Below are 26892 nucleotides of genomic sequence, written 5' to 3' on the forward strand. Positions count from 1 at the left end.
CCATCCTGACATGCGCCGTCCCCCTCACTTCTCATCATCTTTCCCATAATGCCCTGTCTACCTCCCTTTTCCCGGCAGTACGCGGGGGTGGAGGCCGGCTACGCGTGCTTTTGTGGCAGTTCGACCGAGGTGGCCGCTCTGGAAATGGCTGGCAGTTCTCAATGTGACCAGGTCTGTTTTGGAAGAACCAGTGAACTCTGCGGTGGTGATGGGAAGCTCAGCGTGTACAGCGGTGAGTGTGTACGGTGCGAAGAGGTGGGCTCGTAAAGCTGTGGTGCTGGGCTCAGGGTACTGGTGGGCTCCCGGAGCTGTGGAGGTGCTGGGTTCAGGGTACTGGTGGGCTCTAGGAGCTGTGGCTGTGGAGGTGCTGGGTTCAGGGTACTGGTGGGCTCCAGGAGCTGTGGAGGTGCTGGGTTCAGGGTACTGGTGGGCTCCAGGAGCTGTGGCGGCGGAGGTGCTGGGTTCAGGGTACTGGTGGGCTCCAGTAGCTGTGGCTGCGGAGGTGCTGGGTTCAGGGTACTGGTGGGCTCCAGGAGCTGTGGTGCTGGGTTCAGGGTACTGGTGGGCTCCAGGAGCTGTGGCTGCGGAGGTGCTGGGCTCAGGGTACTGGTGGGCTCCAGGAGCTGTGGCGGCGGAGGTGCTGGGTTCAGGGTACTGGTGGGCTCCAGTAGCTGTGGCTGCGGAGGTGCTGGGTTCAGGGTACTGGTGGGCTCCAGGAGCTGTGGAGGTGCTGGGTTCAGGGTACTGGTGGGCTCCAGGAGCTGTGGCTGCGGAGGTGCTGGGCTCAGGGTACTGGTGGGCTCCAGGAGCTGTGGCGGCGGAGGTGCTGGGTTCAGGGTACTGGTGGGCTCCAGGAGCTGTGGCGGCGGAGGTGCTGGGTTCAGGGTACTGGTGGGCTCCAGGAGCTGTGGCTGCGGAGGTGCTGGGTTCAGGGTACTGGTGGGCTCCCGGAGCTGTGGCTGCAAAGTTGCTGGGTTCAGGGTACTGGTGGGCTCCAGGAGCTGTGGCGGCGGAGGTGCTGGGTTCAGGGTACTGGTGGGCTCCAGGAGCTGTGGCGGCGGAGGTGCTGGGTTCAGGGTACTGGTGGGCTCCAGGAGCTGTGGCTGCGGAGGTGCTGGGTTCAGGGTACTGGTGGGCTCCCGGAGCTGTGGCTGCAGAGTTGCTGGGTTCAGGGTACTGGTGGGCTCCAGGAGCTGTGGCTGCGGAGGTGCTGGGTTCAGGGTACTGGTGGGCTCCCGGAGCTGTGGCTGCGGAGGTTCAGGGTACTGGTGGGCTCCAGGAGCTGTGGCTTGTGGCTGCGGAGGTGCTGGGTTCAGGGTACTGGTGGGCTCCAGGAGCTGTGGTGCTGGGTTCAGGGTACTGGCGGGCTCCCGGAGCTGTGGCTGCGGAGGTGCTGGGTTCAGGGTACTGGTGGGCTCCCGGAGCTGTGGCTGTGGAGGTTCAGGGTACTGGTGGGCTCCAGGAGCTGTGGCTTGTGGCTGCGGAGGTGCTGGGTTCAGGGTACTGGTGGGCTCCAGGAGCTGTGGCTGCGGAGGTGCTGGGTTCAGGGTACTGGTGGGCTCCAGGAGCTGTGGCTTGTGGCTGCGGAGGTGCTGGGTTCAGGGTACTGGTGGGCTCCAGGAGCTGTGGCTGCGGAGGTGCTGGGTTCAGGGTACTGGTGGGCTCCAGGAGCTGTGGCTGCGGAGGTGCTGGGTTCAGGGTACTGGTGGGCTCCAGGAGCTGTGGCTGTGGAGGTGCTGGGTTCAGGGTACTGGTGGGCTCCCGGAGCTGTGGCTGCGGAGGTGCTGGGTTCAGGGTGCTGGTGGGCTCCAGGAGCTGTGGCTGCAGAGGTGCTGGGTTCAGGGTACTGGTGGGCTCCAGGAGCTGTGGCTGCGGAGGTGCTGGGTTCAGGGTACTGGTGGGCTCCCGGAGCTGTGGCTGCGGAGGTCCTGGGTTCAGGGTACTGGTGGGCTCCCGGAGCTGTGGCTGTGGAGGTGCTGGGTTCAGGGTACTGGTGGGCTCCAGGAGCTGTGGCTGCGGAGGTCCTGGGTTCAGGGTACTGGTGGGCTCCAGGAGCTGTGGCTGTGGAGGTGCTGGGTTCAGGGTACTGGTGGGCTCCCGGAGCTGTGGCTGCGGAGGTCCTGGGTTCAGGGTACTGGTGGGCTCCAGGAGCTGTGGCTGCGGAGGTCCTGGGTTCAGGGTACTGGTGGGCTCCAGGAGCTGTGGCTGTGGAGGTGCTGGGTTCAGGGTACTGGTGGGCTCCCGGAGCTGTGGCTGCGGAGGTCCTGGGTTCAGGGTACTGGTGGGCTCCCGGAGCTGTGGCTGCGGAGGTGCTGGGTTCAGGGTACTGGTGGGCTCCAGGGGCTGTGGAGGTGCTGGGTTCAGGGTACTGGTGGGCTCCCGGAGCTGTGGCTGTGGAGGTGCTGGGTTCAGGGTACTGGTGGGCTCCAGGGGCTGTGGAGGTGCTGGGTTCAGGGTACTGGTGGGCTCCAGGAGCTGTGGCTGTGGAGGTGCTGGGTTCAGGGTACTGGTGGGCTCCAGGAGCTGTGGCTGCAGAGGTGCTGGGTTCAGGGTACTGGTGGGCTCCAGGAGCTGTGGCTGCGGAGGTGCTGGGTTCAGGGTACTGGTGGGCTCCCGGAGCTGTGGCTGTGGAGGTGCTGGGTTTAGGGTACTGGTGGGCTCCAGGAGCTGTGGCTGCAGAGGTGCTGGGTTCAGGGTACTGGTGGGCTCCCGGAGCTGTGGCTGTGGAGGTGCTGGGTTTAGGGTACTGGTGGGCTCCAGGAGCTGTGGCTGCAGAGGTGCTGGGTTCAGGGTACTGGTGGGCTCCAGGAGCTGTGGTTGCGGAGGTGCTGGGTTCAGAGTACTGGTGGGCTCCAGGAGCTGTGGCTGCGGAGGTGCTGGGTTCAGGGTACTGGTGGGCTCCAGGAGCTGTGGCTGCGGAGGTGCTGGGTTCAGGGTACTGGTGGGCTCCAGGAGCTGTGGCTGCGGAGGTGCTGGGTTCAGGGTACTGGTGGGCTCCCGGAGCTGTGGTGCTGGGTTCAGGGTACTGGTGGGCTCCTGGAGCTGTGGCTGCGGAGGTCCTGGGTTCAGGGTACTGGTGGGCTCCAGGAGCTGTGGCTGCGGAGGTGCTGGGTTCAGGGTACTGGTGGGCTCCCGGAGCTGTGGCTGCGGAGGTGCTGGGTTCAGGGTACTGGTGGGCTCCCAGAGCTGTGGCTGCGGTGTTGCTGGGTTCAGGGTACTGGTGGGCTCCAGGAGCTGTGGCTGCGGAGGTGCTGGGTTCAGGGTACTGGTGGGCTCCCGGAGCTGTGGCTGTGGAGGTGCTGGGTTCAGGGTACTGGTGGGCTCCAGAAGCTGTGGCTGCGGAGGTGCTTGGTTCAGGGTACTGGTGGGCTCCCGGAGCTGTGGCTGTGGAGGTGCTGGGTTTAGGGTACTGCTGGGCTCCCGGAGCTGTGGCTGCGGAGGTGCTGGGTTCAGGGTACTGGTGGGCTCTAGGAGCTGTGGCTGCGGAGGTTCAGGGTACTCGTGGGCTCCAGGAGCTGTGGCTGCGGAGGTGCTGGGTTTAGGGTACTGCTGGGCTCCCGGAGCTGTGGCTGCGGAGGTGCTGGGTTCAGGGTACTGGTGGGCTCCAGGAGCTGTGGCTGCGGAGTTGCTGGGTTCAGGGTACTGGTGGGCTCCAGGAGCTGTGGCTGCGGAGGTGCTGGGTTTAGGGTACTGGTGGGCTCCCGGAGCTGTGGCTGCGGAGGAGCTGGGTTCAGGGTACTGGTGGGCTCCCGGAGCTGTGGCTGCGGAGGTGCTGGGTTTAGGGTACTGGTGGGCTCCAGGAGCTGTGGCTGCGGAGGTGCTGGGTTTAGGGTACTGGTGGGCTCCAGGAGCTGTGGCTGCGGAGGTGCTGGGTTCAGGGTACTGGTGGGCTCCCGGAGCTGTGGCTGCGGAGGTGCTGGGTTTAGGGTACTGGTGGGCTCCCGGAGCTGTGGCTGCGGAGGTGCTGGGTTCAGGGTACTGGTGGGCTCCAGGAGCTGTGGCTGTGGAGTTGCTGGGTTCAGGGTACTGGTGGGCTCCCGGAGCTGTGGTGCTGGGTTCAGGGTACTGGTGGGCTCCAGGAGCTGTGGTGCTGGGTTCAGGGTACTGGTGGGCTCCAGGAGCTGTGGCTGCGGAGGTGCTGGGTTCAGGGTACTGGTGGGCTCCAGGAGCTGTGGCTGTGGAGTTGCTGGGTTCAGGGTACTGGTGGGCTCCCGGAGCTGTGGTGCTGGGTTCAGGGTACTGGTGGGCTCCCGGAGCTGTGGCTGCGGAGGTTCAGGGTACTGGTGGGCTCCAGGAGCTGTGGCTGCGGAGGTGCTGGGTTCAGGGTACTGGTGGGCTCCCGGAGCTGTGGTGCTGGGTTCAGGGTACTGGTGGGCTCCCGGAGCTGTGGTGCTGGGTTCAGAGTACTGGTGGGCTCCCGGAGCTGTGGCTGCGGAGTTGCTGGGTTCAGGGTACTGCTGGGCTCCCGGAGCTGTGGCTGCGGAGGTGCTGGGTTCAGGGTACTGGTGGGCTCCCGGAGCTGTGGTGCTGGGTTCAGGGTACTGGTGGGCTCCCGGAGCTGTGGCTGCGGAGGTTCAGGGTACTGGTGGGCTCCAGGAGCTGTGGCTGCGGAGGTGCTGGGTTCAGGGTACTGGTGGGCTCCCGGAGCTGTGGTGCTGGGTTCAGGGTACTGGTGGGCTCCCGGAGCTGTGGTGCTGGGTTCAGAGTACTGGTGGGCTCCCGGAGCTGTGGCTGCGGAGTTGCTGGGTTCAGGGTACTGGTGGGCTCCCGGAGCTGTGGCTGCGGAGGTGCTGGGTTCAGGGTACTGCTGGGCTCCCGGAGCTGTGGCTGCGGAGGTGCTGGGTTCAGGGTACTGGTGGGCTCCCGGAGCTGTGGTGCTGGGTTCAGGGTACTGGTGGGCTCCCGGAGCTGTGGCTGCGGAGGTGCTGGGTTCAGGGTACTGGTGGGCTCCAGGAGCTGTGGCTGCGGAGGTGCTGGGTTCAGGGTACTGGTGGGCTCCAGGAGCTGTGGCTGCGGAGGTGCTGGGTTCAGGGTACTGGTGGGCTCGCGGAGCTGGGAGGGCGTTCTCAGGAAACTGAGGCTCCGGGCAACTGGGCTTCGGGAGCTTTAGCACTCAGAAAGCTGCTGCACTGGGTGGGTGGGCTCCGGAAGATGGTGCTCAGAAAGCTGCTGCACTGGGCGGCTGGGCTTTGGGAGCTGTGGTGCTCAGGAAGCTGTGGTGCTGAGCGGGGGTGGGCTCCGGGAGTTGCGGCTCTGAGCGGGGGTGAGCTCCAGGAGCTGTGTCTCTCAGGAAGCTGCAGTGCTGGGTGGGCTCCGGGAGCTGTGGCGCTGAGCGGGGGTGGGCTCCGGGAGCTGTGGCGCTGAGCGGGGGTGGGCTCCGGGAGCTGTGGCGCTGAGCGGGGGTGGGCTCCGGGAGCTGTGGCGCTGAGCGGGGGTGGGCTCCGGGAGCTGTGGCGCTGAGCGGGGGTGGGCTCCGGGAGCTGTGGCGCTGAGCGGGGGTGGGCTCCGGGAGCTGTGGCGCTGAGCGGGGGTGGGCTCCGGGAGCTGTGGCGCTGAGCGGGGGTGGGCTACGGGAGCTGTGGTGCTGAGCGGGGGTGGGCTCCAGGAGCTGTGGTGCTGAGCGGGGGTGGGCTCCGGGAGCTGTGGCGCGTGGGCTTCGGGAGCTATAGTGCTCTTTGGGTGTCCTCACATTTTGTCTTCTCTACAGTGTGGGTGGGGACTTGTCATGGAAACTTATCCTCGGCAGTTGGAGTCCTGTACTCCCCAGATTTCCCAGATGAGTACAGCGCGGAGCAGTCATGCCTGTGGCATCTCGTCCTCCCCGGCATTACGGCTATACAGATTCGCTTTCAGTCCTTTAATGTCCCTGATCCTAATGACATTCTAGAGGTGAAGGACGGGGACAGTGGAAATCTTCTTTTAAGGATTCGAGGGGGACAAGACCCTCCAGACATTGTGACTTTCCAGACAGACCAACTCCAGATAAGCTTCCAGTCCGATGGTAAGCTCAGCGGTCCGGGATATGTGCTGCTGTACAGAGGTGGGTACTCTGCTGGTTTTGCTGGTCAGTGATGGGGATGTGCGGCACATGTAGAGATCTCGCTGCATTTGTGTGCTTGAGTTTTAGGTCTGAGAAGCCCGGGATCATCTGAGGCTCCATACTCGCAGAGCTCGTCTTCCCCTAGGGTGCATGAAGGCCATCCAGCACAAAGCTGTGAGCTCCATGACTCCAAGAATGGTGAGTGGCCAAGAGTCCTGCAGAGGTCTTAGGTCTTAGAGGCGCCCGTACACAGCCCAGGCGGACACATCTGACGATATTGGCAGGAAGGACAGACTGTATCTATGAATGGGGGTCTCCAAATAATGATTATTAATAATAAAATTATTATTAGACATTTTTATAATGCCATTTATTCCTTGGCGATTTACATGTGAAAAGGGGCAAATATAGACAAGTACAATAAAGATGAGTAACACAAGGCACACGGGTACATAAGGAGGGAGGACCCTGCCCGCAAGGGCTCACAGTCTGCAGGGGATGGGTGAGAATACAGGAGGAGAGAGGACCCTGCCCGCGAGGGCTCACAATCTACAAGGGATGGGTGAGAATACAGGAGAAGAGAGGACCCTGCCGCGAGGGCTCACAATCTACAAGGGATGGGTGAGGATACAGGAGGAGAGAGGACCCTGCCCACGAGGGCTCACAATCTACAAGGGATGGGTGAGGATACAGGAAGAGAGAGGACCCTGCCCGCGAAGGCTCACAATCTACAAGGGATGGGTGAGAATACAGGAGGAGAGAAGACCCTGCCCGCGAGGGCTCACAATCTACAAGGGATGGGTGAGGATACAGGAAGAGAGAGGACCCTGCCCGCGAAGGCTCACAATCTACAAGGGATGGGTGAGAATACAGGAGGAGAGAAGACCCTGCCCGCGAGGGCTCACAATCTACAAGGAATGGGTGAGGATACAGGAGGAGAGAGGACCCTGCCCGCGAGGGCTCACAATCTACAAGGGATGGGTGAGGATACAGTAGGAGAGAGGACCCTGCCCGCGAGGGCTCACAATCTACAAGGGATGGGTCAGAATACAGGAGGAGAGAGGACCTGCCCGCGAGGGCTCACAGTCTACAAGGGATGGGTGAGGATACAGGAGGAGAGAGTACCCTGCCCGCGAGGGCTCACAATCTACAAGGGATGGGTCAGAATACAGGAGGAGAGAGGACCTGCCCGCGAGGGCTCACAGTCTACAAGGGATGGGTGAGGATACAGGAGGAGAGAGTACCCTGCCCGCGAGGGCTCACAATCTACAAGGGATGGGTGAGGATACAGGAGGAGAGAGGACCCTGCCGCGAGGGCTCACAATCTACAAGGGATGGGTGAGGATACAGGAGGAGAGAGGACCCTGCCCGCGAGGGCTCACAATCTACAAGGGATGGGTGAGGATACAGGAGGAGAGAGGACCCTGCCCGCGAGGGCTCACAGTCTACAAGGGATGGGTGAGGATACAGGAGGAGAGGACCCTGCCCGCGAGGGCTCAGAATCTACAAGGGATGGGTGAGGATACAGGAGGAGAGGACCCTGCCCTCGAGGCCTCACAGTCTACAGGGGATGGGTGAGGATACAGGAGGAGAGGACCCTGCCCTCGAGGCCTCACAGTCTACAGGGGATGGGTGAGGGTACACTAGGAGAGGGTAGGGCTGGTTGTGCGGCGGTTCAGTAGATGTGTGGGAAAGGAGAGGACATTTGGAATTTCAAAACTTGATCTGTTTGGAAGCTTTTAACTCCCCTCTCCCCATTAATAAACCCATGAACGTTTGGCGAAACTCCATGTAGCTGTCAGCAGTGCATCAGCCGAGCTGAACCTCCATGTCTATAGTGGGGCGTCTGGAGAGGGCTAATGGCTGAGCCTTCATGTCTATAATGAGGGATGTGGAGAGAGCTGATGCTGAGCCTTCATGCCTATAATGGGGGATCTGGAGAGAGCTGATGCTGAGCCTTCATGTCTATAATGGGGGATCTGGAGAGAGCTGTTGGCTGAGCCTTCATGTCTATAATGAGGGATCTGGAGAGAGCTGTTGGCTGAGCCTTCATGTCTATAATGAGGGATGTGGAGAGAGCTGATGCTGAGCCTTCATGCCTATAATGAGGGATCTGGAGAGAGCTGATGCTGAGCCTTCATGTCTATAATGGGGGATCTGGAGAGAGCTGATGCTGAGCCTTCATGTCTATAATGAGGGATCTGGAGAGAGCTGTTGGCTGAGCCTTCATGTCTATAATGAGGGATGTGGAGAGAGCTGATGCTGAGCCTTCATGTCTATAATGAGGGATCTGGAGAGAGCTGTTGGCGGAGCCTTCATGTCTATAATGGGGGATCTGGAGAGAGCTGATGCTGAGCCTTCATGTCTATAATGGGGGATCTGGAGAGAGCTGATGCTGAGCCTTCATGTCTATAATGAGGGATCTGGAGAGAGCTGTTGGCTGAGCCTTCATGTCTATAATGAGGGATCTGGAGAGAGCTGTTGGCTGAGCCTTCATGTCTATAATGAGGGATCTGGAGAGAGCTGTTGGCGGAGCCTTCATGTCTATAATGAGGGATGTGGAGAGAGCTGATGCTGAGCCTTCATGCCTATAATGAGGGATCTGGAGAGAGCTGATGCTGAGCCTTCATGTCTATAATGAGGGATCTGGAGAGAGCTGATGCTGAGCCTTCATGTCTATAATGAGGGATCTGGAGAGAGCTGATGCTGAGCCTTCATGTCTATAATGAGGGATCTGGAGAGAGCTGATGCTGAGCCTTCATGTCTATAATGAGGGATCTGGAGAGAGCTGATGCTGAGCCTTCATGTCTATAATGAGGGATCTGGAGAGAGCTGTTGGCTGAGCCTTCATGTCTATAATGAGGGATGTGGAGAGAGCTGATGCTGAGCCTTCATGTCTATAATGAGGGATCTGGAGAGAGCTGATGCTGAGCCTTCATGTCTATAATGAGGGATCTGGAGAGAGCTGTTGGCTGAGCCTTCATGTCTATAATGAGGGATGTGGAGAGAGCTGATGCTGAGCCTTCATGTCTATAATGAGGGATCTGGAGAGAGCTGTTGGCTGAGCCTCCATGTCTATAATGAGGGATCTGGAGAGAGCTGTTGGCTGAGCCTTCATGTCTATAATGGGGGATCTGGAGAGAGCTGATGCTGAGCCTTCATGCCTATAATGGGGGATCTGGAGAGAGCTGATGCTGAGCCTTCATGTCTATAATGGGGGATCTGGAGAGAGCTGATGCTGAGCCTCCATGTCTATAATGGGGGATCTGGAGAGAGCTGATGCTGAGCCTCCATGTCTATAATGGGGGATCTGGAGAGAGCTGATGCTGAGCCTCCATGTCTATAATGGGGGATCTGGAGAGAGCTGTTGGCTGAGCCTTCATGTCTATAATGGGGGATCTGGAGAGAGCTGATGCTGAGCCTTCATGTCTATAATGGGGGATCTGGAGAGAGCTGTTGGCTGAGCCTTCATGTCTATAATGAGGGATGTGGAGAGAGCTGTTGGCTGAGCCTTCATGTCTATAATGAGGGATGTGGAGAGAGCTGTTGGCTGAGCCTTCATGTCTATAATGGGGGATCTGGAGAGAGCTGTTGGCTGAGCCTTCATGTCTATAATGGGGGATCTGGAGAGAGCTGTTGGCTGAGCCTTCATGTCTATAATGGGGGATCTGGAGAGAGCTGTTGGCTGAGCCTTCATGTCTATAATGAGGGATCTGGAGAGAGCTGTTGGCTGAGCCTTCATGTCTATAATGGGGGATCTGGAGAGAGCTGATGCTGAGCCTTCATGTCTATAATGGGGGATCTGGAGAGAGCTGTTGGCTGAGCCTTCATGTCTATAATGGGGGATCTGGAGAGAGCTGTTGGCTGAGCCTTCATGTCTATAATGAGGGATCTGGAGAGAGCTGTTGGCTGAGCCTTCATGTCTATAATGGGGGATCTGGAGAGAGCTGATGCTGAGCCTTCATGTCTATAATGAGGGATCTGGAGAGAGCTGTTGGCTGAGCCTTCATGCCTATAATGAGGGATCTGGAGAGAGCTGTTGGCGGAGCCTTCATGTCTATAATGAGGGATGTGGAGAGAGCTGTTGGCTGAGCCTTCATGTCTATAATGGGGGATCTGGAGAGAGCTGTTGGCTGAGCCTTCATGCCTATAATGAGGGATCTGGAGAGAGCTGTTGGCTGAGCCTTCATGTCTATAATGAGGGATCTGGAGAGAGCTGATGCTGAGCCTTCATGCCTATAATGAGGGATCTGGAGAGAGCTGTTGGCTGAGCCTTCATGTCTATAATGAGGGATGTGGAGAGAGCTGTTGGCGGAGCCTTCATGTCTATAATGAGGGATGTGGAGAGAGCTGATGCTGAGCCTTCATGTCTATAATGAGGGATCTGGAGAGAGCTGATGGCTGAGCCTTCATGCCTATAATGAGGGATCTGGAGAGAGCTGTTGGCTGAGCCTTCATGTCTATAATGAGGGATGTGGAGAGAGCTGATGCTGAGCCTTCATGCCTATAATGAGGGATCTGGAGAGAGCTGATGGCTGAGCCTTCATGCCTATAATGAGGGATCTGGAGAGAGCTGTTGGCTGAGCCTTCATGTCTATAATGAGGGATCTGGAGAGAGCTGTTGGCTGAGCCTCCATGTCTATAATGAGGGATCTGGAGAGAGCTGTTGGCTGAGCCTTCATGTCTATAATGGGGGATGTGGAGAGAGCTGATGCTGAGCCTTCATGTCTATAATGAGGGATCTGGAGAGAGCTGTTGGCTGAGCCTTCATGCCTATAATGAGGGATCTGGAGAGAGCTGTTGGCTGAGCCTTCATGTCTATAATGAGGGATGTGGAGAGAGCTGATGCTGAGCCTTCATGCCTATAATGAGGGATCTGGAGAGAGCTGATGGCTGAGCCTTCATGCCTATAATGAGGGATCTGGAGAGAGCTGTTGGCTGAGCCTTCATGTCTATAATGAGGGATCTGGAGAGAGCTGTTGGCTGAGCCTCCATGTCTATAATGAGGGATCTGGAGAGAGCTGTTGGCTGAGCCTTCATGTCTATAATGGGGGATGTGGAGAGAGCTGATGCTGAGCCTTCATGTCTATAATGAGGGATCTGGAGAGAGCTGTTGGCTGAGCCTCCATGTCTATAATGGGGGATGTGGAGAGAGCTGTTGGCTGAGCCTCCATGTCTATAATGGGGGATCTGGAGAGAGCTGTTGGCTGAGCCTTCATGTCTATAATGGGGGATGTGGAGAGAGCTGTTGGCTGAGCCTTCATGTCTATAATGAGGGATCTGGAGAGAGCTGTTGGCTGAGCCTTCATGTCTATAATGAGGGATCTGGAGAGAGCTGATGCTGAGCCTTCATGCCTATAATGAGGGATCTGGAGAGAGCTGTTGGCTGAGCCTTCATGTCTATAATGAGGGATGTGGAGAGAGCTGATGCTGAGCCTTCATGCCTATAATGAGGGATCTGGAGAGAGCTGTTGGCTGAGCCTTCATGTCTATAATGAGGGATGTGGAGAGAGCTGATGGCTGAGCCTTCATGTCTATAATGGGGGATCTGGAGAGAGCTGATGGCTGAGCCTTCATGTCTATAATGAGGGATCTGGAGAGAGCTGTTGGCTGAGCCTTCATGTCTATAATGAGGGATCTGGAGAGAGCTCTTGGCTGAGCCTTCATGTCTATAATGAGGGATGTGGAGAGAGCTGATGCTGAGCCTTCATGTCTATAATGGGGGATGTGGAGAGAGCTGATGGCTGAGCCTTCATGTCTATAATGGGGGATCTGGAGAGAGCTGTTGGCTGAGCCTTCATGTCTATAATGAGGGATCTGGAGAGAGCTGTTGGCTGAGCCTTCATGTCTATAATGAGGGATCTGGAGAGAGCTCTTGGCTGAGCCTTCATGTCTATAATGGGGGATCTGGAGAGAGCTGATGCTGAGCCTTCATGTCTATAATGAGGGATCTGGAGAGAGCTGTTGGCGGAGCCTTCATGTCTATAATGAGGGATCTGGAGAGAGCTGATGCTGAGCCTTCATGCCTATAATGAGGGATCTGGAGAGAGCTGATGCTGAGCCTTCATGTCTATAATGAGGGATCTGGAGAGAGCTGTTGGCTGAGCCTTCATGTCTATAATGGGGGATCTGGAGAGAGCTGATGCTGAGCCTTCATGCCTATAATGAGGGATCTGGAGAGAGCTGATGCTGAGCCTTCATGTCTATAATGAGGGATCTGGAGAGAGCTGTTGGCTGAGCCTCCATGTCTATAATGAGGGATGTGGAGAGAGCTGATGCTGAGCCTTCATGTCTATAATGAGGGATCTGGAGAGAGCTGTTGGCTGAGCCTTCATGTCTATAATGGGGGATCTGGAGAGAGCTGTTGGCTGAGCCTTCATGTCTATAATGAGGGATCTGGAGAGAGCTGTTGGCTGAGCCTCCATGTCTATAATGGGGGATGTGGAGAGAGCTGTTGGCTGAGCCTTCATGCCTATAATGGGGGATCTGGAGAGAGCTGTTGGCTGAGCCTTCATGTCTATAATGAGGGATCTGGAGAGAGCTGATGCTGAGCCTTCATGCCTATAATGAGGGATCTGGAGAGAGCTGTTGGCTGAGCCTTCATGTCTATAATGAGGGATGTGGAGAGAGCTGATGCTGAGCCTTCATGCCTATAATGAGGGATCTGGAGAGAGCTGTTGGCTGAGCCTTCATGTCTATAATGAGGGATCTGGAGAGAGCTGTTGGCGGAGCCTTCATGTCTATAATGAGGGATGTGGAGAGAGCTGATGCTGAGCCTTCATGTCTATAATGAGGAATCTGGAGAGAGCTGATGGCTGAGCCTTCATGCCTATAATGAGGGATCTGGAGAGAGCTGTTGGCTGAGCCTTCATGTCTATAATGAGGGATGTGGAGAGAGCTGATGCTGAGCCTTCATGCCTATAATGAGGGATCTGGAGAGAGCTGATGGCTGAGCCTTCATGCCTATAATGAGGGATCTGGAGAGAGCTGTTGGCTGAGCCTTCATGTCTATAATGAGGGATGTGGAGAGAGCTGATGCTGAGCCTTCATGTCTATAATGAGGGATGTGGAGAGAGCTGTTGGCTGAGCCTCCATGTTTATAATGAGGGATCTGGAGAGAGCTGTTGGCTGAGCCTCCATGTCTATAATGGGGGATCTGGAGAGAGCTGTTGGCTGAGCCTTCATGTCTATAATGAGGGATCTGGAGAGAGCTGTTGGCTGAGCCTTCATGTCTATAATGAGGGATCTGGAGAGAGCTCTTGGCTGAGCCTTCATGTCTATAATGGGGGATCTGGAGAGAGCTGATGCTGAGCCTTCATGTCTATAATGAGGGATCTGGAGAGAGCTGTTGGCGGAGCCTTCATGTCTATAATGAGGGATCTGGAGAGAGCTGATGCTGAGCCTTCATGCCTATAATGAGGGATCTGGAGAGAGCTGATGCTGAGCCTTCATGTCTATAATGAGGGATCTGGAGAGAGCTGTTGGCTGAGCCTTCATGTCTATAATGGGGGATCTGGAGAGAGCTGATGCTGAGCCTTCATGCCTATAATGAGGGATCTGGAGAGAGCTGATGCTGAGCCTTCATGTCTATAATGAGGGATCTGGAGAGAGCTGTTGGCTGAGCCTCCATGTCTATAATGAGGGATGTGGAGAGAGCTGATGCTGAGCCTTCATGTCTATAATGAGGGATCTGGAGAGAGCTGTTGGCTGAGCCTTCATGTCTATAATGGGGGATCTGGAGAGAGCTGTTGGCTGAGCCTTCATGTCTATAATGAGGGATCTGGAGAGAGCTGTTGGCTGAGCCTCCATGTCTATAATGGGGGATGTGGAGAGAGCTGTTGGCTGAGCCTTCATGCCTATAATGGGGGATCTGGAGAGAGCTGTTGGCTGAGCCTTCATGTCTATAATGAGGGATCTGGAGAGAGCTGATGCTGAGCCTTCATGCCTATAATGAGGGATCTGGAGAGAGCTGTTGGCTGAGCCTTCATGTCTATAATGAGGGATGTGGAGAGAGCTGATGCTGAGCCTTCATGCCTATAATGAGGGATCTGGAGAGAGCTGTTGGCTGAGCCTTCATGTCTATAATGAGGGATCTGGAGAGAGCTGTTGGCGGAGCCTTCATGTCTATAATGAGGGATGTGGAGAGAGCTGATGCTGAGCCTTCATGTCTATAATGAGGAATCTGGAGAGAGCTGATGGCTGAGCCTTCATGCCTATAATGAGGGATCTGGAGAGAGCTGTTGGCTGAGCCTTCATGTCTATAATGAGGGATGTGGAGAGAGCTGATGCTGAGCCTTCATGCCTATAATGAGGGATCTGGAGAGAGCTGATGGCTGAGCCTTCATGCCTATAATGAGGGATCTGGAGAGAGCTGTTGGCTGAGCCTTCATGTCTATAATGAGGGATCTGGAGAGAGCTGTTGGCTGAGCCTCCATGTCTATAATGAGGGATCTGGAGAGAGCTGTTGGCTGAGCCTTCATGTCTATAATGGGGGATGTGGAGAGAGCTGATGCTGAGCCTTCATGTCTATAATGAGGGATCTGGAGAGAGCTGTTGGCTGAGCCTCCATGTCTATAATGAGGGATCTGGAGAGAGCTGTTGGCTGAGCCTCCATGTCTATAATGGGGGATGTGGAGAGAGCTGTTGGCTGAGCCTCCATGTCTATAATGGGGGATCTGGAGAGAGCTGTTGGCTGAGCCTTCATGTCTATAATGGGGGATGTGGAGAGAGCTGTTGGCTGAGCCTTCATGTCTATAATGAGGGATCTGGAGAGAGCTGTTGGCTGAGCCTTCATGTCTATAATGAGGGATCTGGAGAGAGCTGATGCTGAGCCTTCATGCCTATAATGAGGGATCTGGAGAGAGCTGTTGGCTGAGCCTTCATGTCTATAATGAGGGATGTGGAGAGAGCTGATGCTGAGCCTTCATGCCTATAATGAGGGATCTGGAGAGAGCTGTTGGCTGAGCCTTCATGTCTATAATGAGGGATGTGGAGAGAGCTGATGCTGAGCCTTCATGTCTATAATGGGGGATGTGGAGAGAGCTGATGGCTGAGCCTTCATGTCTATAATGGGGGATCTGGAGAGAGCTGTTGGCTGAGCCTTCATGTCTATAATGAGGGATGTGGAGAGAGCTGTTGGCTGAGCCTCCATGTTTATAATGAGGGATCTGGAGAGAGCTGTTGGCTGAGCCTCCATGTCTATAATGGGGGATCTGGAGAGAGCTGTTGGCTGAGCCTTCATGTCTATAATGAGGGATCTGGAGAGAGCTGTTGGCTGAGCCTTCATGTCTATAATGAGGGATCTGGAGAGAGCTCTTGGCTGAGCCTTCATGTCTATAATGGGGGATCTGGAGAGAGCTGATGCTGAGCCTTCATGTCTATAATGAGGGATCTGGAGAGAGCTGTTGGCTGAGCCTTCATGTCTATAATGAGGGATGTGGAGAGAGCTGTTGGCTGAGCCTTCATGTCTATAATGAGGGATCTGGAGAGAGCTGTTGGCTGAGCCTCCATGTTTATAATGAGGGATCTGGAGAGAGCTGATGCTGAGCCTTCATGTCTATAATGAGGGATCTGGAGAGAGCTGTTGGCTGAGCCTTCATGTCTATAATGAGGGATGTGGAGAGAGCTGATGCTGAGCCTTCATGTCTATAATGAGGGATGTGGAGAGAGCTGTTGGCTGAGCCTCCATGTCTATAATGAGGGATCTGGAGAGAGCTGATGCTGAGCCTTCATGTCTATAATGAGGGATGTGGAGAGAGCTGTTGGCTGAGCCTCCATGTCTATAATGAGGGATCTGGAGAGAGCTGATGCTGAGCCTCCATGTCTATAATGAGGGATCTGGAGAGAGCTGATGCTGAGCCTTCATGTCTATAATGAGGGATCTGGAGAGAGCTGATGCTGAGCCTTCATGTCTATAATGAGGGATGTGGAGAGAGCTGTTGGCTGAGCCTTCATGTTTATAATGGGGGATCTGGAGAGAGCTGTTGGCGGAGCCTTCATGTCTATAATGAGGGATCTGGAGAGAGCTGATGCTGAGCCTTCATGTCTATAATGAGGGATCTGGAGAGAGCTGATGCTGAGCCTTCATGTCTATAATGAGGGATGTGGAGAGAGCTGATGCTGAGCCTTCATGTCTATAATGGGGGATCTGGAGAGAGCTGTTGGCGGAGCCTTCATGTCTATAATGAGGGATCTGGAGAGAGCTGATGCTGAGCCTTCATGTCTATAATGAGGGATCTGGAGAGAGCTGATGCTGAGCCTTCATATCTATAATGAGGGATCTGGAGAGAGCTGTTGGCTGAGCCTCCATGTCTATAATGAGGGATCTGGAGAGAGCTGTTGGCTGTGCCTTTATGTCTATAATGAGGGATCTGGAGAGAGCTGTTGGCTGAGCCTTCATGTCTATAATGGGGGATCTGGAGAGAGCTGATGCTGAGCCTTCATGTCTATAATGAGCGATCTGGAGAGAGCTGTTGGCGGAGCCTTCATGTCTATAATGAGGGATCTGGAGAGAGCTGATGCTGAGCCTTCATGTCTATAATGAGGGATCTGGAGAGAGCTGATGCTGAGCCTTCATGTCTATAATGAGGGATCTGGAGAGAGCTGTTGGCTGAGCCTTCATGTCTATAATGAGGGATCTGGAGAGAGCTGTTGGCTGAGCCTCCATGTTTATAATGGGGGATGTGGAGAGAGCTGATGCTGAGCCTTCATGTCTATAATGGGGGATCTGGAGAGAGCTGATGCTGAGCCTTCATGTCTATAATGAGGGATCTGGAGAGAGCTGTTGGCGGAGCCTTCATGTCTATAATGAGGGATCTGGAGAGAGCTGATGCTGAGCCTTCATGTCTATAATGAGGGATGTGGAGAGAGCTGTTGGCTGAGCCTTCATGTCTATAATGAGGGATCTGGAGAGAGCTGTTGGCTGAGCCTTCATGTCTATAATGAGGGATCTGGAGGGAGCTGATGCTGAGCCTCCATGTCTATAATGAGGGATGTGGAGAGAGCTGTTGGCTGAGCCTTCATGTCTATAATGAGGGATCTGGAGAGAGCTGATGCTGGGCCTTCATGTCTATAATGAGGGATCTGGAGAGAGCTGATGCTGAGCCTTCATGTCTATAATGAGGGATCTGGAGAGAGCTGTTGGCTGAGCCTTCATGTCTATAATGAGGGATCTGGAGAGAGCTGTTGGCTGAGCCTTCATGTCTATAATGAGGGATCTGGAGAGAGCTGATGCTGAGCCTTCATGTCTATAATGAGGGATCTGGAGAGAGCTGTTGGCTGAGCCTTCATGTCTATAATGAGGGATCTGGAGAGAGCTGTTGGCTGAGCCTTCATGTCTATAATGAGGGATCTGGAGAGAGCTGTTGGCTGAGCCTTCATGTCTATAATGAGGGATGTGGAGAGAGCTGTTGGCTGAGCCTCCATGTCTATAATGAGGGATCTGGAGAGAGCTGTTGGCTGAGCCTTCATGTCTATAATGAGGGATCTGGAGAGAGCTGTTGGCTCAGCCTTCATGTCTATAATGAGGGATGTGGAGAGAGCTGTTGGCTGAGCCTTCATGTCTATAATGAGGGATGTGGAGAGAGCTGTTGGCTGAGCCTCCATGTCTATAATGAGGGATCTGGAGAGAGCTGATGCTGAGCCTTCATGTCTATAATGAGGGATCTGGAGAGAGCTGTTGGCTCAGCCTTCATGTCTATAATGAGGGATGTGGAGAGAGCTGTTGGCTGAGCCTTCATGTCTATAATGAGGGATCTGGAGAGAGCTGTTGGCTGAGCCTTCATGTCTATAATGAGGGATCTGGAGAGAGCTGTTGGCTGAGCCTTCATGTCTATAATGAGGGATCTGGAGAGAGCTGTTGGCTGAGCCTTCATGTCTATAATGAGGGATCTGGAGAGAGCTGATGCTGAGCCTTCATGTCTATAATGAGGGATCTGGAGAGAGCTGTTGGCTGAGCCTTCATGTCTATAATGAGGGATCTGGAGAGAGCTGTTGGCTGAGCCTTCATGTCTATAATGAGGGATCTGGAGAGAGCTCTTGGCTGAGCCTTCATGTCTATAATGGGGGATCTGGAGAGAGCTGATGCTGAGCCTTCATGTCTATAATGAGGGATCTGGAGAGAGCTGTTGGCGGAGCCTTCATGTCTATAATGAGGGATCTGGAGAGAGCTGATGCTGAGCCTTCATGTCTATAATGAGGGATGTGGAGAGAGCTGTTGGCTGAGCCTTCATGTCTATAATGAGGGATCTGGAGAGAGCTGTTGGCTGAGCCTCCATGTCTATAATGAGGGATCTGGAGAGAGCTGATGCTGAGCCTTCATGTCTATAATGAGGGATGTGGAGAGAGCTGTTGGCTGAGCCTTCATGTCTATAATGGGGGATCTGGAGAGAGCTGTTGGCGGAGCCTTCATGTCTATAATGAGGGATGTGGAGAGAGCTGATGCTGAGCCTTCATGTCTATAATGAGGGATCTGGAGAGAGCTGTTGGCTGAGCCTCCATGTCTATAATGAGGGATCTGGAGAGAGCTGTTGGCTGTGCCTTCATGTCTATAATGAGGGATCTGGAGAGAGCTGTTGGCTGAGCCTTCATGTCTATAATGGGGGATCTGGAGAGAGCTGATGCTGAGCCTTCATGTCTATAATGAGCGATCTGGAGAGAGCTGTTGGCGGAGCCTTCATGTCTATAATGAGGGATCTGGAGAGAGCTGATGCTGAGCCTTCATGTCTATAATGAGGGATCTGGAGAGAGCTGATGCTGAGCCTTCATGTCTATAATGGGGGATCTGGAGAGAGCTGATGCTGAGCCTTCATGTCTATAATGAGGGATCTGGAGAGAGCTGTTGGCTGAGCCTTCATGTCTATAATGAGGGATCTGGAGAGAGCTGATGCTGAGCCTTCATGTCTATAATGAGGGATCTGGAGAGAGCTGATGCTGAGCCTTCATGTCTATAATGAGGGATCTGGAGAGAGCTGTTGGCTGAGCCTTCATGTCTATAATGAGGGATCTGGAGAGAGCTGTTGGCTGAGCCTCCATGTTTATAATGGGGGATGTGGAGAGAGCTGATGCGGAGCCTTCATGTCTATAATGGGGGATCTGGAGAGAGCTGATGCTGAGCCTTCATGTCTATAATGAGGGATCTGGAGAGAGCTGTTGGCTGAGTCTCCATGTTTATAATGGGGGATGTGGAGAGAGCTGATGCGGAGCCTTCATGTCTATAATGGGGGATCTGGAGAGAGCTGTTGGCTGAGCCTCCATGTTTATAATGAGGGATCTGGAGAGAGCTGATGCTGAGCCTTCATGTCTATAATGAGGGATGTGGAGAGAGCTGTTGGCTGAGCCTTCATGTCTATAATGGGGGATCTGGAGAGAGCTGTTGGCGGAGCCTTCATGTCTATAATGAGGGATCTGGAGAGAGCTGATGCTGAGCCTTCATGTCTATAATGAGGGATCTGGAGAGAGCTGTTGGCTGAGCCTTCATGTCTATAATGAGGGATGTGGAGAGAGCTGATGCTGAGCCTTCATGTCTATAATGAGGGATCTGGAGAGAGCTGTTGGCTGAGCCTCCATGTCTATAATGAGGGATCTGGAGAGAGCTGTTGGCTGTGCCTTCATGTCTATAATGAGGGATCTGGAGAGAGCTGTTGGCTGAGCCTTCATGTCTATAATGGGGGATCTGGAGAGAGCTGATGCTGAGCCTTCATGTCTATAATGAGCGATCTGGAGAGAGCTGTTGGCGGAGCCTTCATGTCTATAATGAGGGATCTGGAGAGAGCTGATGCTGAGCCTTCATGTCTATAATGAGGGATCTGGAGAGAGCTGATGCTGAGCCTTCATGTCTATAATGAGGGATCTGGAGAGAGCTGTTGGCTGAGCCTTCATGTCTATAATGAGGGATCTGGAGAGAGCTGTTGGCTGAGCCTCCATGTTTATAATGGGGGATGTGGAGAGAGCTGATGCGGAGCCTTCATGTCTATAATGAGGGATGTGGAGAGAGCTGTTGGCTGAGCCTTCATGTCTATAATGGGGGATCTGGAGAGAGCTGATGCTGAGCCTTCATGTCTATAATGAGGGATCTGGAGAGAGCTGTTGGCGGAGCCTTCATGTCTATAATGAGGGATCTGGAGAGAGCTGATGCTGAGCCTTCATGTCTATAATGAGGGATGTGGAGAGAGCTGTTGGCTGAGCCTTCATGTTTATAATGAGGGATCTGGAGAGAGCTGTTGGCTGAGCCTTCATGTCTATAATGAGGGATCTGGAGAGAGCTGTTGGCTGAGCCTTCATGTCTATAATGAGGGATCTGGAGAGAGCTGATGCTGAGCCTTCATGTCTATAATGAGGGATCTGGAGAGAGCTGTTGGCTGAGCCTTCATGTCTATAATGAGGGATCTGGAGAGAGCTGTTGGCTGAGCCTTCATGTCTATAATGAGGGATCTGGAGAGAGCTGTTGGCTGAGCCTTCATGTCTATAATGAGGGATGTGGAGAGAGCTGTTGGCTGAGCCTCCATGTCTATAATGAGGGATCTGGAGAGAGCTGTTGGCTGAGCCTTCATGTCTATAATGAGGGATCTGGAGAGAGCTGTTAGCTCAGCCTTCATGTCTATAATGAGGGATGTGGAGAGAGCTGTTGGCTGAGCCTTCATGTCTATAATGAGGGATGTGGAGAGAGCTGTTGGCTGAGCCTCCATGTCTATAATGAGGGATCTGGAGAGAGCTGATGCTGAGCCTTCATGTCTATAATGAGGGATCTGGAGAGAGCTGTTGGCTCAGCCTTCATGTCTATAATGAGGGATGTGGAGAGAGCTGTTGGCTGAGCCTTCATGTCTATAATGAGGGATCTGGAGAGAGCTGTTGGCTGAGCCTTCATGTCTATAATGAGGGATCTGGAGAGAGCTGTTGGCTGAGCCTTCATGTCTATAATGAGGGATCTGGAGAGAGCTGTTGGCTGAGCCTTCATGTCTATAATGAGGGATCTGGAGAGAGGTGATGCTGAGCCTTCATGTCTATAATGAGGGATCTGGAGAGAGCTGTTGGCTGAGCCTTCATGTCTATAATGAGGGATCTGGAGAGAGCTGATGCTGAGCCTTCATGTCTATAATGAGGGATGTGGAGAGAGCTGTTGGCTGAGCCTTCATGTCTATAATGAGGGATCTGGAGAGAGCTGATGCTGAGCCTTCATGTCTATAATGAGGGATCTGGAGAGAGCTGTTGGCTGAGCCTTCATGTCTATAATGAGGGATCTGGAGAGAGCTGTTGGCTGAGCCTCCATGTCTATAATGAGGGATGTGGAGAGAGCTGTTGGCTGAGCCTCCATGTCTATAATGGGGGATCTGGAGAGAGCTGTTGGCTGAGCCTTCATGTCTATAATGAGGGATGTGGAGAGAGCTGTTGGCTGAGCCTTCATGTCTATAATGAGTGATCTGGAGAGAGCTGTTGGCTGAGCCTCCATGTCTATAATGAGGGATGTGGAGAGAGCTGTTGGCTGAGCCTCCATGTCTATAATGAGGGATCTGGAGAGAGCTGTTGGCTGAGCCTTCATGTCTATAATGAGGGATGTGGAGAGAGCTGATGGCTGAGCCTTCATGTCTATAATGAGGGATCTGGAGAGAGCTGATGGCTGAGCCTTCATGTCTATAATGAGGGATCTGGAGAGAGCTGATGCTGAGCCTTCATGTCTATAATGGGGGATCTGGAGAGAGCTGATGCTGAGCCTTCATGTCTATAATGGGGGATGTGGAGAGAGCTGTTGGCTGAGCCTTCATGTCTATAATGAGGGATCTGGAGAGAGCTGATGCTGAGCCTTCATGTCTATAATGGGGGATGTGGAGAGAGCTGTTGGCTGAGCCTTCATGTCTATAATGAGGGATGTGGAGAGAGCTGTTGGCTGAGCCTCCATGTCTATAATGGGGGATGTGGAGAGAGCTGATGGCTGAGCCTTCATGTCTATAATGAGGGATCTGGAGAGAGCTGAAGGCTGAGCCTTCATGTCTATAATGAGGGATCTGGAGAGAGCTGTTGGCTGAGCCTTCATGTCTATAATGAGGGATCTGGAGAGAGCTGAAGGCTGAGCCTTCGTGTCTATAATGCGGATCTGAAGAGAGCTGTTGGCTGAACCTTCGTGTCTATAGTACGGGTCTGGAGAGAGCCGACGGCATGACAGTGTTCGCCAGCTATGGAGATTAATGGGGAGACAAAAATGTGAGATGTTGGGGCGCAGAGGGCTGTACGTTTCGGATTTTCACCTGACATGTTCCCACCAGAGATAAGTGGTGTCTGGTGGATGCTTATTCCTGTGTGAGGCTCATGTTCCCGCTCGCACTACTCCTCTACTGTTGTACTCACTATGTCTCCTTCCTCAGGATGGCTGCTCATGGTGGCTGGAGTGGCAGTTCTGCTCCTCGTCGTTGGATATGTGATGTGGAGGTAAGGTTACTAGTGGGGTGTCCTGTGTGACGTATTGGGGTACACATGTGGTGGGCTTTCTGTGACCAGTTCTTGAGTAAAACGGTGCAGGAAAATGTGGAAAACCTGCATAGCTGTCAGGTGTAGCTGAGCCGCTAAATCTCCAGCCTCATCACCATAGAGCGGTTGTAGAGAGGGAAAAATAGCTCACCGCGTGTCTGGCACTGGATGGGGGAGGAAATCCATGCTCGGAGCAGCCTTGGTCCTTGGCTTTTCTTGAAGCAGAAAAAGAAAAAAAAAACGTTCTCCAGTGTGGATAAGTAAAACTTCACATTTATTCCAAATTTGTTAAAGTAAGGACATGTTGGCACTCCAAAGAGTTTCCAGGGGGGCTTGACCAACGCGTTTCGACTTAGAAAGGCTTAGGCTATGTGCCCATGCTGCGGATTTGTGTGCGGATTTTCCCGCACGGTTTTTGAAAAATACGCAGGTAAAGGGCACTGCATCATACCTGCGGATTTCCTGCATTTTTTTGTGCTGATTTCACCTTTGGTTTTACACCTGCGGATTCCTATTGAGGAGCAGGTGTAAACCGCTGCCGAATCCGCACAAAGAATTGACATGCTGCGGAAAGTAAACCGCAGCGTTTCTGCACAGTGTTTTCCGCAGCATGGGTACTGCGGATTTGGTTATCCATAGGTTTACATGATACTGTAAACCGCATGGAAAACTGCTGCGAATCCGCAGCGGCGAATCCGCAGCGGCCAATCTGCAACGTGTGCACATAGCCTTAGTCATGGTCTCATGAGACCATAATAAATGTGAAGTTTTACTCATCTATACTGGAGAACGTTTTTTTTTTTCTTCTACCATAGAGCTGTTCTCTTGGCTCCATGATGGCTAAGCTTCTCCAGTAACACTATGGTCCCCCACCACCTGCACATGGGAGGATAGTTCACTTCTCCAAAGATCTGCTGTGGACTGTTCACGCTGCGTATTACCCTACCGTCAGTGGCTCCATCCTGGGGCTTACGTCTGACATTCTTGTAAAACGTGATTCGGGCGTATCTGCAGTCACCTTCGTCTAGGAATTGGTCTCAAATATGCAACTATGGCGTCAGACAGAGCAGCATGCCCTGTCTGTATCAGTCAATGACCCCATCAGAGCATACGCCGGAATCTCGAAATCCAGGACTTCACGCAAGACCCAACGGAGCCACTCACGTGAGGGTAAAACACCATGCAAACCTGACCTTAGTCCTAACGGTGGTCATACACCTGACACAGCGGCAGTGGGCAAGAATCTGGTTCTCCGGAATCTGAGTGATTGTGTGTTATCTCCAGGGTAGATGAGTCCTCTGACATTTATGGTCTCCAGGTTCAATAAATGATCCAATGTGTATCTTATCCATGGTGGGAGGATGGTCTGGCGTGTATGATATTGGAGTGAGTGGACGGTCCAGCATTTACATCAGCGGGGCGGGGGTCCTGTCCGGTGTGTACGACATCGGTGTACTCTCTGGGCTGGTGACTTCTGTTTTACTTGTTGCTCAGGTACCTGGCCTGTGGCCGCCATGCTCCTCTTTTGGGATGGGGCTCCGAGCGTTGCTCCTGGCTTTACCGACATAAGGCGACGCAGAGCGGAGACCTCACCTGTGTGAACCAGTCATCCATGAAATCTCTGCTGTAAGACTGAACATCGGCCTCTCCGAGCATCAATGTCGGGTGAACATCCAGTGTGTGGTCACTGCATGGATGAAATGTGGATCGTGAATGAAGGAACCTCGCTGAGCAATGGCCAAGAACGTCCTTCAAGTTGAGCCTGGGTAACTGCAGTGCAGCTCCAGAGTAAGAAGACTGGACACAAAGCGCCATCATCAAGGCTGGGCGCCAATCCGTATAGACCTCCATGGCCACAACTAGAGATGGAAGATGAATTCTCCCCTGTAGACTGTAGACGAGCATTCTCTGGAGGATTTGACATGCAGCATTATCACATCAGTCCCCTCCAGAGCTGCAGTCACTATTCTGCTGTTACATCATGTCTTATCCTCAAGAGCTACAATCACTATTCTGCTGTTACGTTATGTGTTAGCCTCCAGAGCTGTGGTCACTTTTCTGTCCTTCAATGACTGCCCTGTTACTCTTGTGGCGTGCTGGACCCCACACACTGTTGTCAGTGGCTCCTGCTTTTTCATTACTTTTTCTTCCACTGTTTGTTGCCATCTGTGTGATGGAGGGGTATGCCACTGCTGTTTGCCTTGCGTTGTACTATTGTTCCTTTGAACATACAGCACAATCTGTAAAATATTTGATGAAATAAAGTATCTAGTGACACTACTCTAATACATGGCATCTCATCTGTGTGACACCAGAAAGGGAAACAGGTGAAAAATGTATAGGTTTATATGTGTAACCAGCAGTAGTTTAACATCTGTCCTGAGACTTGCAGGTCTCACAAAGGTGACAACATATGTATCTTGGAAAGGCAGTCTACTGTCTCCAATCTCTCCAGGGGGTCTGGCTGGGAACCAGGATGAAGGGGAAACATTTCACACCTTCTAGCTCTTTTGAAGAGAGATGTCAATTACAGCATGACACTATCTATCTGTGAGAAACTTTTGGCAAAGAATCTCAGAGGAAATAATATATTCATTAGTGGAGTGGCCATGGGCCAATGAAAAAAAAAAAACAAGCAATTATAATATTAACCTGAGAGGCTGTTCTAGAAATCTGACCTCCAGGGTGACTCTATAAATCAGGCCTGTATACATAGAATCGTGTTCACATATTTGGGGGCAGCCGAGCTGATGTGTTCCAGTCCATATTCATGCCACCCTCAGGGAGCAGAAAGCAGACTACAAAGTTACGTTTCTGTAAGTTTTCTTCTGTTTATTTTTATTACTCTTTTGCATATTTGTATGACTCTTTATTACAATATTTTTATACCTTTTTTATATTATAAGCATTGTACCTTTTTGTATTAAAACATAAAACTTTAACAAGTTGAACCTTGTATGTTCTACAGAATTCATAGCCTTAAACTGTGTGAGCCTTACGATTGGCAGAAAGTAGTAGTAATATTTCCAGGACTCATCGCCCATGTGTTCGGTGAGTGGTGGCAGCGTGTATGAGCGTGTGTGTGGCCTGGGTCGGTGTGATTTATGCTTCCATTACAGGAGAGGATAGAGGTTGAATGCTGGACTGAGAGGGGAGATAGATTAACTCTTGCAATCACAACCCCAAGTCGTGTGCTGAGAAGTGGGTACGTGAAAAATTGGTGGCATCATGGTAGGATCCGTGACAGAAACAAAACCGAAAAGGGCCGGAGGACTTAGCGTCTGTTCAGACGATTCACACTGTGCCAACACTGTCAGGGATCCTGGGGAGGATACCTTTATCATCCCCACTACTCACACCAATTTGTCACGAACCGGGGTTGTTTGGGTTGCCCCTGGTTCCTTCTGAAGGGGATTTATCTATATCCCACTTCCGGTTTGGAACTTGCAGCTCTCTGGCGCCCCCTTACCCTCAGGTCATATTAGGTACTGCACCTAGGGTAATTAGTTGCCAGAAAGGCTGCTTGCTATTTACTGGCTATTGGGCACACTGCAGCGAGGGCTATATAAGTACTCCCACACAGGCGAGAAAAATAATTATCAACGCCACCGTCGCTGCAAAGATTCCCAATCGCACAGAACAAGGTATGCTGTCACCAGCTCCGATTAAATGGGTCCGAAGCCAACCCAAATCAGTAGCGCAATTCATTTCAGAGGACACACAGTTTGTATAGAACAGAAGAGACAAGCTTAGTAAAATTATATATTTTACTCCATAAAAGATAGGCAGTATTTACAAAAATATTAAAAAGATAAATGAGATGAGTCATGTGTATTCTACAATTACAAATAAACATGGATTAACAGTGAAAATTTACTTATGATTCTTTCATATTCAATGGTATGCAGTGTGCTGGCTTTGCAGACTTGCATAGCATAAGTATACAAAGACTTTAGTCTACAGTGTGATTCCTAGAAGTGTGAAGATTAATGTAGAATTAAAACCAGAATTGAACCAGAAGGGAACTGAAGGTAACTGGATACAGTCACTGTAAACAATGTTTGTTTATTTTCACTTTCACCCCTATAATCCTTCACTTTCTGCTAACTCCCCTAATTCCTACACCTAGTAAGGAACTGTTCATCTCCTCTTCAATCCTCCCCATCCATCTCACCTCCTCCTCAGAACTGTTCCTCAACATACAATCCTCTGTCTCAAAGCACAGACAGCCCCCTCACACCCTCTCCTGCTCCCACCTGCTAACACTTTCTCTGCTCCTTCTCACTGCTGGTGATATCTCTCCAAATCCTGGTCCTCCTCACCAAATTCCCACAGTCAGTTCTACCTCCCATCCACGCTCTATCACAAATTTCTCTAGTCACCTTCCACGACGG

The 26892-nt window shown here is 52.9% G+C and overlaps 1 protein-coding gene across 4 annotated transcripts in view; it reads left to right on the forward strand.

Annotated features, from left to right (window-relative positions):
* The window catches only part of KREMEN2 (kringle containing transmembrane protein 2), a 34558-nt gene extending 9104 nt beyond the window's left edge, over positions 1 to 25454 (forward strand). For 2 of the 4 annotated variants that reach the window (XM_069735199.1, XM_069735201.1), the window contains exons 5-9: positions 79 to 232; positions 5708 to 6040; positions 6122 to 6238; positions 22396 to 22459; positions 23993 to 25454. In XM_069735199.1, the coding sequence (XP_069591300.1) occupies positions 79 to 232; positions 5708 to 6040; positions 6122 to 6238; positions 22396 to 22459; positions 23993 to 24128 (804 nt within the window). In that variant the 3' untranslated portion in view covers positions 24129 to 25454. The remainder of the gene's footprint in view (positions 1 to 78; positions 233 to 5707; positions 6041 to 6121; positions 6239 to 22395; positions 22460 to 23992) is intronic. The other 2 variants (XM_069735200.1, XM_069735202.1) reach the window with 1 other exon arrangement.
* The last annotated feature ends 1438 nt before the right edge of the window (positions 25455 to 26892 follow it).

This window comes from Ranitomeya imitator, chromosome 7 (assembly GCF_032444005.1).
Source record: "Ranitomeya imitator isolate aRanImi1 chromosome 7, aRanImi1.pri, whole genome shotgun sequence".
Classification (NCBI taxonomy): domain Eukaryota; kingdom Metazoa; phylum Chordata; class Amphibia; order Anura; family Dendrobatidae; genus Ranitomeya; species Ranitomeya imitator.